The 11,835-nt window shown below is 32.6% G+C and overlaps 1 protein-coding gene across 4 annotated transcripts in view; it reads right to left on the reverse strand.

Moving 5' to 3' along the window:
- Positions 1-1,122: 1,122 nt before the first annotated feature.
- The window catches only part of LOC118737315 (uncharacterized protein DDB_G0283357), a 289,535-nt gene continuing 278,822 nt past the window's right edge, over positions 1,123-11,835 (reverse strand). For all 4 annotated transcript variants that reach the window (XM_036467744.1, XM_036467745.1, XM_036467746.1 and 1 more), the window contains one exon: positions 1,123-2,135. In XM_036467744.1, coding sequence (XP_036323637.1) covers positions 2,126-2,135 — 10 coding nt within the window. In that variant the 3' untranslated portion in view covers positions 1,123-2,125. The remainder of the gene's footprint in view (positions 2,136-11,835) is intronic.

The following is an 11,835-nucleotide window of genomic DNA, read 5'->3' on the forward strand; positions in this document are numbered from 1 at the left end:
CGAGTTATATGAGATTAAATTAAATTTCCAGGATTAAATACCTTCGAAAATATATCAACTAAAACCCTTGCTTATAAAAAATAAAGAATGCTTCGTAAATCGAAATTTTTTTTGGAATCTCACTTCATAAAGCTGTTTAAATTTATTTTAGTTTTAGTGAATGATGCCATAAGAGTTTTGGGATTGAGTAGCAACGGCGCGGTAAAGCACGTCGGGTATTTGCTAGTATTTTTATAAAACAGCAAGCAGAACTAAGTTGAGGTATGTATTACTACATAACCCACAATTTACATATACTTTTTCTATATAATGGAGAAGAAAGTTATAAGGATATTAAAGGATATATTTTTCAAAGAACATTTGCACAAAATTTGTCCGGGCGTAAAGTAAGCCAATTTTTTTAATAGATGGATATGCAAATCGTTTTTTATTTGATATCTATAAATAAATATAACCATTCTTTTATATTCAGTCCTTTCAAACTTCTAAGTCCTCCAAACATTTTATTTGAGAATTTTTTTGGGGATAACTTTTACTGTCGCAAGGTTCATTGTATTAGAAATTGTTGCTCGAAGATGATACTTGATCTCTAAAGTCTATTGAAATCTTTGATAGCTTAAAATGGACTCACCCTGATATACATGCATGAGGCTTTCTGAATTCGCTACATAGTACAGTTTTTTTTTTGTTATAAATGCATAGGTTTTTTCTTCTTTTTGCCACACAACTTTGGCTGTTGTTATGCCAAGGATTTAACTCTGTTGTTTCAAGCGTTAGGAAATTTCGGAGCAAATGCAGTTATCTATGTCGAACAAGTTATTTACTTATACATTTGCATATAAGAGAATAGAATTTAGCACATACAAATAGATATTTACAAACACACTTATGTATATGAAAGCCGTGAACAGTTAGTTGTTGCATCAACACAGGCCATGAATGCGATACGTTCTCCCACACACACCCATACATATATAGAGTTTGACAAAATACTATTTGATTTGTTATATTGTTATATTTTGCTGAAAGACAAAAGCTAACATGCACTCGGAATATTTTCTTTTTGTTGCTATCTACCTACATACATACACTCATAATACCAACGTACAAAATACATATGTGTTGTGTTTAGGCTACATTTTATTTCGTTTGCGTCCAAATTTATTTGATATACATACATATGTAAGTTAAGTAGCTTTTCGCTACACAAACAGTTACCTGCATGTATGCTTCACTATGGAACCACTCACTTCAATACAACATACACGTTTATGTGCATAGCTTATATCGCTTACAGCTTAGCAAAGTTATGCTTATGTATGCATGTAAACTTGTAAGTGCATAATAGTTAGTTGAAGTTTTAAATTTTGCTTGTCTTTTTGCTTTCAACATTTTAATAAAATTACCCATTGTAAATATTTTGTGTCTAAATGTAAATACGTACTTAGTATGTGTATATGTACATCTATGTAAGTTGCTCTGTATTAATATGTATATGTATACACACATACATTCTTATCACAACCACAACCATGTGGGCGCTGCACGAAACTATTTAACTACACTTTTGCATGTTTTTTTTTTGTTTTTTTTTTTTGGTAAATTCTCACTTTTTGCTTGCTGCAGGTGCTGCTTCGCTTGCCGCTTGTCGCTTGCTGCTTGCTACATGTTCATGGTTTTCGTCTTTTTGCTACATGCTTGTCGCCGTACCACTTAATAAATATTTAAGCTAAAACTGTGTAGTGTAGCTGCTGTGTTCGTTGTTGCATTTGTTGCAGCTGCCAGCCACTGCTCCTGCTGCACTTGCTCCTGCTATATATGTAAGCTCGTTACTTAAGTTGATGTGAATTTGAATTTTGCTGTGCGCGTTGTATTTGTTGTTGTTGCTGCAGCCAATGTTTGCAAAATGCGCTCGGCGGTGGTGCCTGTGGTCGGTGCTCATGCATCTGTTGTAATTCTAGTTGATATTGTTGCCATTGTAGTTGTTGTGAATAATCTTCTCTTTTAGTTTGTTGCTGCTGCTGTTGCTCCAAAATTGCTGATGTTGGCACTTGCTGTTCCACATTCGGCTATTGACGCCTATTGAATTTGGCTAATTCTCATAATTCCGTACTCATTTCACCGACTATTGTGCTCTGCAAGTAGAATTATTATAAAAAATTAAAAATTAATTAATGAATTTTTATAAGAGACGTAATAGATGAAGATGAAGAAATTGTATTGTTTAGCAAGATAGGGTGTTTACTAAAAAGCATAAGTTTGTTTGCGTGTTAAGTGAACTTTTCTGTTATAGTGAAATTTAAAATAAATATTTTAAAATTTTTGTAGATTTTCTTAATGGATAATTGGGAATACAATTTTACTATTTACTTATTTATTATTAGGCGAATTAGAGCTTATTAGAGAAGTTAGAGCTTTGTGTTGGCCAACTACGTGATATTATTTGCCAGGGCGTATGAGTAATGTACCTCTAAGGTGAGCTATGGATATTAAAATATTTGAGGGATTCACAATGGTGTCGCAACTGTCGTATTGTTGTATGCCGTAACCTTTAAGAGCTTAAGTAAATGTTTAGAGAACTTGAAACCACAACCACCTATTTTTTAACACTGCGAAAATTCATAATATGCCTTTTATGGTATACGACATACAACAATACGACACTTACAACACCGCTGTGAGTACCCCGAGTACCCCAAGTATATAAAATATGTCTTAAAATAAAACCATTTTTCTAGGAGTGTTTACTTATCTACAAAAGCGAAGCTAAAGTAAAAAAAAGATCAACGCGCAGAGTGCCGCCCAAGTGGGCAAAAATCGAAAAATGTAAAGGTAATTTATCCACTAAAAAGATTTAAATAGAAATTTCTCTATAAAATAATTTATTTGCGGCCAGGGAGCAATAAATTCGACAAACTTTATGCTAACGCCGAATTTTCACTAGACATTGGAATGACAAAAAATTTATGCAATTAAAATAAAAGCCTTGAGGAAATGAACTTAATGACTATTTTTTTATGCAATCAAACGATTATTTTTAAATACACGACTTTGTAATTTGCCATTTTTGCCATTTAATGCCTAGTGGAAATCCACCATAAGAATATTAATAAGAGCATAGCCATGAGTAAGCTCTTCACCGAAACCAATGGCAAAAATACATTCTTTGAAATATAATGTTGCCACCTGTTAAAAAATCAAATTCCATTGGAATTAAAGGAATTAGGTTATTGACTTAGATAGGTATCACCATATGGGAGTCAGACGGAAGAGGTTTAAGAAGGTTTTAGCTTTCAAATATTATGAAGAGGCCTGCCACCAGTTTGTAAGTTCCAATTTATTTTAACTGAAATAATAATTTTGTTAAATCAAAGGTTTACGACATCTTATTTGTTATTTCATCATAAATTCATACATTGTCAATCAGTGATTTGTGTTACATTCCTTTTAAAATCTTTGACTCGTAAATTAACTCTGATACGTTTTTACTCTTCATCTATTTCTTGCTTATTATGTCAATTTTTTTCATTTTAATTTAATTTTTGATAACCATGGGTATATACAGATTTCAGTAACCTTATTCCCTTAATTAAAGTGAATTTGATTTTCTGAATATGTGGCAACCCTTTTGAGAGTCGTTTAAAAGTAAAGCATTTTCAAAACCATTTCACTACCCATATTGTAACATCTAGTTTATTTAACTTATTAAATAATTTTAATAAAATTTGTAACAAGCGGCAACCCGTTTCAAAAAAAAAATAAAACTTTATTGCACATGTATGTACAGGCCCTGTGATCTGACACTTCATTTTTGAAAATAAAACGAACTATATGTGCATACCTATGTAAATGCCATAAGAATCCAAATTTTTAATTTCAAACTGCATTTGCAGTGAGAGTATCCAAAGTTATCCAAAAACAAATTGCATTTTTGAATTAAACGTCCTCAATTTTTGCTGAAAGAGTACGGTCATGTACGATATGGCGTATGAGTGACATTCTTTCCTGCTCCTATTTCATAAACAAAATTATTGCACATTTCCATTCAAAACGACGGAAAAATAACACCGACTTTCATCGTTGGTAGCTTGAATTTTTGGAAAAAAGCAAGCTTTTATATAATAAGGGGAAAAAAAATTACAAAAGATTTGTTATTTTGTTATTTATTTCTTGCTAAATTTTGAATATATTTTTCATAATAAATGAAAATATCTTGCGAAAATGGCCTGATCTGGAAAAACGGTATACAATGACCCAATATTAAACTTACGTGTTCGAAGTTTTTTTTTGTCACTTTAAAACCTGCGATTTTCCCACCAGTGTAATTAGACTTAAATAAGAAATAAATAAATAAATGTTAAAATGTTGAAAAAGGGGAATTTTTCCGTTGAACGCCTTATTGTTTTGTCAATAATTCCTCAATAAAAGTCGGTGGTTTTTAACAACTTTTATTGCACTTCATTGCCATACAACACTTTTAAAAATGTGAAACAAATTCGCCAGCTGTTGAGGCTTTTTTTTAACTTAAAAAAATTGGCGCAAAAAAATAAAAATCGTGAATGTTTGTAACTCTTCAAACTACCGTTATACACACATGCTGCTGGTTTTCGTACAATTCGGTTTTGCGCGGAAAATATATGAAAAACGAAATCCATGTAAATAAATTGCGAATTTTTCATTTAAACTATCAAAGGTCGACATGAAGGGCCGGGGGGTATGCGAACAGACAATGCTGATGGTGGAAAGGTAATAAAATAAAAACAATAACAAACATCTATGTTTTGGGCACATACACATTTTTTTTTTATGAATTTTTTTCGTACACTCAGAAAAAAGTCAGTTAAATATATTTCTTTCAACACTTGATTTGGTAACTATAAAATAAATGTTGAAACTATAACCGAATCATGTGTTGATAGAAACATACTTAGTTGACGTAACTAAACTCTCTTCTCAGTGTAGCTGTTGGATAGTTCATTTATGTCCATACATATGTATATTTTCATTTTTGTTTTTGTGCTGCTGCGTACTGAGTTTTCACAGAAATTTTATTATGTGTGAGCAAATATAATAAATAATAAATATTGCATAAAACGCGGCTGGCGGCCGAGGCTATAAAAAGTAACAAAACGCAATAAAACGTACACACACAATGCGAATGGAGCTGAAGAAAAAAAAAAACACAAAAACAAAAAAGAAAAGCAAACAAACAAATAAAAATATTAAATCAGCATGAATTTTATTTTTATTAAAAATAAAAGTACAAAGTGTTTTTAAAAGGCTGCGTGGAAAAAGGCAAACGCAAAAGTTCGCCCAGTAGGCAGTCGGATATCAGACATATAAACACGGAGGCACAAAGCAACGCATCGCAGCGCGGTCAGTTAGTTGCCTGGGTAAATGTCGGCGCGTATAAACAAAATTGCCGCGTCAACAGTTTGAAAACTCGAAAGTCTTTTGAAAGCAGTCAGAACGTAGAGCAAAGCACAGTTGAAGGCACAACAAAATTTATTACTTGACTAATGTAATTACTTAATTTAATAAAAGAGCAAGTGGGTGGATGGGTGGCTGGTTGGCTGTTGGCACAAGTAAGTGGACCCACATTTTACACACTCCAGCCTACAAAAAAAGGGACTACTGTCCGCACAAAATATTTAAATAGATAACGTACCCCTTTAAGTGAGTTGCGTTGGCTATATCTGTTTATTTATTTCACTTTCGCTTGTAGATTTATTTTATCATTTACTTTAGCTCTGCTTGCTGTCAGAGTATTTGGATTTATTAGACAAGCAACGCGTTATCATTGTAGATGTACTAAAAAATGTATACTGTAAATGTTTTGCTTGGATGAATATTTGCTGCAGGTTTGCATACTCAACTAAAAGTTAAACTTTATTTTATAAAAAGTTGCGGGTTTTTGATGCCGGCTACGCAAGTTAAGAATTTCTAAAAAATACTATCCTCTGATATTTTAATAAGCAGTTTTTTTGGGTAAATCTGTTAACCATATTTAGGTTGCGAATACATGTGTGTACATTAGACTGCATCACTCCCCATACAAAAAAAAAAATCGGTACTATTTTTCCATTGGAATTATAAAATCTATTATATTTTAAGACGTCTACCAAAATATTTCGAAAAAATATTAAGATTTAAGTGAGCTGGACCAATTTCAAAATACCTCCAAAAATGGAGTTTTTTATGAATAAAAATAGTTTCTTAAAATTAAACAATTTGCATAAAAATATTTAAAAAGAATTAAAAAAAAGAATTGAACGGAATCGTAATGATGAGATTTTTGATGCTGTTTTTTAACTTTTTTCAAAGATTGGTATAAGAAAAACTTGAATAACTGAGCCTAAAGTCTTCTGATTTAGACTTAAGAGATGTCGGTGGAAAGGTACTTTTTCACCCTTTTTATTTCTTTGCTAATAAACTCATTCAGGGGATGAAAGAGAAAGGTAGGATGAACGAACGTCATTCAAAGTTGAATTAAGATGTGTTGGTATTTGAAAAAAATAAATAAAATTTGGGATACCAATTAATTTATTTTTTGGACAGAAATAAAAACAGTGTGGAAATACCTTTCTACTGAGATCCCACAAGTCTAAATCAGAATAGGTTTGGCCCAGTTATTCAAGTTTTTCGTAAATAAATCTTTGAAAAAAAGTAAAAAAAAAACAGCATCAAAAATCTCATTCTTACGATTCCGTTGAAAAGATTTTTAAACATTTTTATGCAGATTTTTTAAGCTTAATCTGTTTTGTCATCTGAGGCGACTTTTTTCAAAAAGTTCTTTACGAAACTATTTTTATTCATAAAAAACTCCATTTTTGGAGGAAAAACCGCAACTTTTTTTGGTGATGCAGTCTAATGTACATATGTTCGTGGTATAATTAGACGACTGCTGCAGCCGAATGGTTAGAGGTGCGAACTACCACTCCGTAGGGATTGAGTTCGATCCATGGTCAATGCAGCATCTAGAATTAGAAAAAGCTTTATATACCAGCGGTCACCACTCGACAGTCAATGGCCCAACTAAGACTATTACTGCCATGAAAAGGCTTCTCATGAAATCATTTCCCGTTCTGTCCCGGCGTTAAGCCGTAGGCGCCTCCACTTGTGTTATCAAATCAGCTCGCATGACACAAATTCTAGGATAAGTTCGGCCAAGTACTGAGCAAAAATGTAAGCGCCAAATATGTATTTATCTGATAAGGTTTGAAGAATGTCTGAACAAAAGATGATATTACCACAATACAGCATGTACAGCACCGAAAGCGATAATACTCTAATAGAAAAATCTTTGCGAAATACATATGTATTATTATTTGGCTCGGTAAGAAAAGTTTGGGTAATTCCAAAGAAGAAGATGAAATATTTTTGTAAGATAATAGGTAGTAGGTGATACTAAGCCAAAACTGTGATAAGAAACAAACTCGTACAACGATGAAAGCCATCTCTTTAAAATTTTGTGGATAACATTTTTACACACATACAAAAAAAATTAATCTATATATTCACGAAACCATGATGTAAAAAGTAAAGCTATGTTTCTTTCTCTGACGTCAGGATCTTTTTAAAAAGACTCTGAAATTTGAAAATTATGGTTATTTCATAAAATTATTTAAAAATTTAAGTTGAAGAAAAAATTATGTAGAATTAAAGCAGATTAATTTTGTTGGAGCATAAGGAGGAGAAGGTACTGACAATGTCCCTTTAAAATTTTATGCTTGCATATCCTTGAACTTTCGGTATACTTATTTTTGGAAAAATTATATGCTAAGGACTTATATTTACTCGACTACGTCCTCGAATTTCATTCCTCTAACTTTATTAGCTTAAAAAAATAAAATTAATTAGAAAGCATTTTCAATACCTAATCTTCTTTGTGAAAAAATATATGTATATATATATTTTTCAATTCAACATAATTTTCCGTTTTATTTGGCACCAATTTTATTATTCTACATGGCACTGAAGAATTTTTAAATAACTTTTGGAACTAATAATATCTATCAAACTAGAAAGTCCTTAAAAAAAAATTTTGACATCAGAGAGAAAAACTAAAAACCCAGTTTTAGTGTATCGTATGTGCGCTGAAAATTTGTTATATTGATGTTCATACGCCACGTAGTATCCCATTCGATATGACAGTTGAGCGGGGAAAGTTGTCACTTGCACTTACCAACATATTAATTATCGACAATAATAATCCATACTTTTTTATCAAGAAAATCAACGTACAGCATTAAATTTTGTTTACTCAAGTATAACTTTGGAGGCCATAGCCAGGGGTACCAACACTACCCAGCCCGAGGTGGATGCACTTTGTTCCCTCTTCACCTCTGAAATTTATTTTCAGCAAGTCTTTAAGTACAGAAGTTTTGGTGGACAATTGTAAATTCATTGCAATTGTATCTATTTTCAAAAGTAAGAAAACGGATGATGTCATTAATTATTTACACTATAAATGATACAAACAATTTAATTCGGGGTCATAGATTACGGATCTGTATACCGTTTTTCTAAACAAGGCAATTTTCCCCAGATATTTTGATTTTAAGTTTGCATTGCGAATCAAAAATAAATTGAAACTTTAACATGGAAAATCTTACCAACTGTGCCTTCACTTCGAAATCTTTCTCTGACAAAGAAGAATTTTCTAATTTACTAATTTGGAATGTTTATGCCTAGGATAGTGTAAGTGTCAGTAAAATCATGGCAGTTGATTGACTTTTTGTAATAAATCATTAAAAAACTCCCACCTCAAACAGAAAACAGTCATAAAGATTTAGTAAGCATTCGAAATGGATTGCGAAAATGTAATAGCCATACATACATATGTCAATGTTCAGTAAAAATTTTTTTTTTATTAGTTTTGAGTTGTATCGTTAGTGCAGAGGACCATCGATACGCAATTTTGTATACATATATTTTTTGGCGCTACAAGAGGTGTGCTTTACGCATAGTCTGCAATCATTGACTGTGCTGGTCAATAATCTACTGACCCACTCCTGTGTAATAAGAGACTAGTTGCAGGTTATCCTTTCAGCCTTAAAAAATAAAAAATAAAAAAACGCTGCACTAAATATATTTTCGAAGTTTTCATAGTTTTAATTCTGCTCTTTATCTTCGAAGCTTTGTACTTTAAACGACGATATTTATACGTCCTCAGAGTTAGAGTTTTTTGCATGTACTAGGGTCATTTTTAAAAAATATACTTTTTTTTTTAATTTGACTATCTAAAATGTTAACTGAAGATACTCTCTTAGTTCTAAAACGGAGAATCTTTAGTTAACGTTCAAAGGACTTGTGTCTAATGTCTAAGTGAGTCATCTCTTGTAGGGTCTGCCACAATAACCTAACCTAACCTAGTAAAATGTTAAAGCTACAACCATTTTATTGTATTAAAATCTCTGAAGGGAAATATTCTTATGCGATCAAAAAATAAAATTATTTTTAAAGATTTTATAGAAAATCTACGAAAAAGTTGAATTTCCTCAGGTGTAAGTATATGGAAAATTTCAACTTATCCCGACCAGTCTCGAAACTTGCTGAAAAGTTTGGACCGCCCTAGTGTATATCTCGTTTTATTTGTTGCCAAATTTTCATTTTATTTTGTGCTGCGATGATCTATCGCGGTTCATTTACACAACCGCGTGTTGAACTATGTTGTCTAATGCAATATGTAGGTGTGCGTGCTCGGTGAGCTTTGCTATGCAGGATTCTATTTCTATTTCTATTAATCAATTTTTTGCGCACGACGAGCATTCACCACATCCTTTTGCCGTGCCGTCTCCTTTATTTCTGCTACCTACATTTACCTTCCCTTATTGCAGCTGCTGTACGATTTCGAGGAGCCTTTTCAGCTTTTTGCTGTCATTTTCAATAGACTGACCCATTTTACAGAGAAGTCTAGGTGTTTCCGATTTTTTGCATATTTTTTTGTAAAAGTTGTATGCCGTTTTCACATATCGCAGTCACTAGTGTTCAAATAAGGACAAGCTTTGAATTCCGTGCGTATTTTCGGGATACATTCATGCTTGCTCATCACTAAAACGCAAAAGCATTTCTTTATTTCGAACTATATATATACAGCCTACTCGTAAACCGTCATTTTTCATACTCGTTTGAGTTTTAGTGAATTGTTACAGTGAGCTACATATTGCTGCCTCTATCGTTTTCTATGTGTTGTTGTGCGTGTGTTTTTTTTTCCATATACATATTTTATTTTCGCATTTTTTTGCAAACACATATTTTGAGCTCAACACATTCCATTTGATTTTCTGTGCGCCTTTGTAGTCTGCGGCACTATTTTCGGCTGCCGACATAGGTCGCCTATTCACAAAAATATTTTTATGTGTTTCTATGTATTTTTATTTAGGTCTGCGTATAGGAATTTTCGTTGCTTTTTTAGCTAGCTATGCTTCGTATGATATTACGTTGCTGTTGCCTAAAGCCATTGTATTATTGTTTAGTTTTTTGTAGGTCATTATTTAAAATATTCATTCCATTTTTTTATGGTTTACGAATGTGTTTGTGAATGTGTGCACATAGTACATGACTACTTGAGCCATTAAGCTGTTTGTCTATTCAAAATAACAAAACTATAAGCATATTTTGCTCTAAAAATATATTGTTTTACGTCCATTTGATATGTGTACGATAAGTGTCGCCTCATTTAAGTTTTTGTCTGCCTTTTTGGTAAATCGTCGCATTTGCTAAAAGGCATCGTTTTCATTTTTCTAACTTGCTCACTTCAACGTACTAAATTCCCTCTAAAGTTGAGGGGGAAACATTTTCAAGTTTGACTATCAAAATAGGACTCTCTATATGCTGCTGACATAACCCACCCACTCGGCATTCGGTTATTCATATTTGTATGTGTGTTTGTAAAAGGTTTATCACTTTTGTTGTTTGACGCCTCTTTCTTGCTTGCCGCTTGTTTATCGCTTTATTACAAACAATTCAAAATGCCACATTTGTTTATCTCTGATAGGTTACAATTGAAGTAAATACTATTGTGTTTGTTTAGCGGTATACATTGCGTATGAGTGACCTTGAATGCCATGAAAAAGTATACAATCGACGCTCATACGCCATGTAGTACCAAAATCAATGGGGGGTATTGAGTCCATTGCATTTACATATTGCATGTATTGTATATGGTAAAAGTAAGCTGAATATACATAAATATTTATATACAATTCAACGTGGCTGTTTGTAAGGCAATTGTTTGAGAAAATGATAAAAACGTGTTTGCATGACTTGACTATTGTTTGGCAGCTGTTGAAGAGCGCATACATAAATAGGTTCAAGCATTTGGAAGTAGAGCTGGAAAACTATTGATGGCACTATCGATGGTATCGCTTGTTTACCTTTTATTGCCACTATGGACACCATCGATAGTGTCGGTTTTAATTGCAGGTGCCATCGATAGTCTTTATGATTATCCAATTGGCGCAAGTGAATTGTAAAATGGTATTTCTTCATGGTTGTTTACTTAATAATTGACTAACTTTTGTGGTTTAGAAATCCAAGAGACTTATTCGTTGCATCGATGCGCTTCGGAAAACAACCTATATGATTACTTTATTGAGGAACATTTTCTTTAAGTAGTGCATACTTACAAAAAAGTTAAACCTAAAATGGATAAGTATAAAAGATATGTGCTTTCGAGGGCAAATTCGTTATATGGCGAGGTACCTACGGTTTTACGCCAACTCCGAACGGAAATTGTATTTTTATGAGAAGCTGTTTTTCATGGCAGAAATACACTCGGAGGTTTGCCATTGCCTGCCGAGGGACGACCGCTGTTAAGAAAAAACCTTTTTT

Source organism: Rhagoletis pomonella, unplaced genomic scaffold (assembly GCF_013731165.1).
Source record: "Rhagoletis pomonella isolate Grant_MI unplaced genomic scaffold, Rhpom_1.0 Rhpom_scaffold_00004, whole genome shotgun sequence".
Classification (NCBI taxonomy): Eukaryota; Metazoa; Arthropoda; class Insecta; order Diptera; family Tephritidae; genus Rhagoletis; species Rhagoletis pomonella.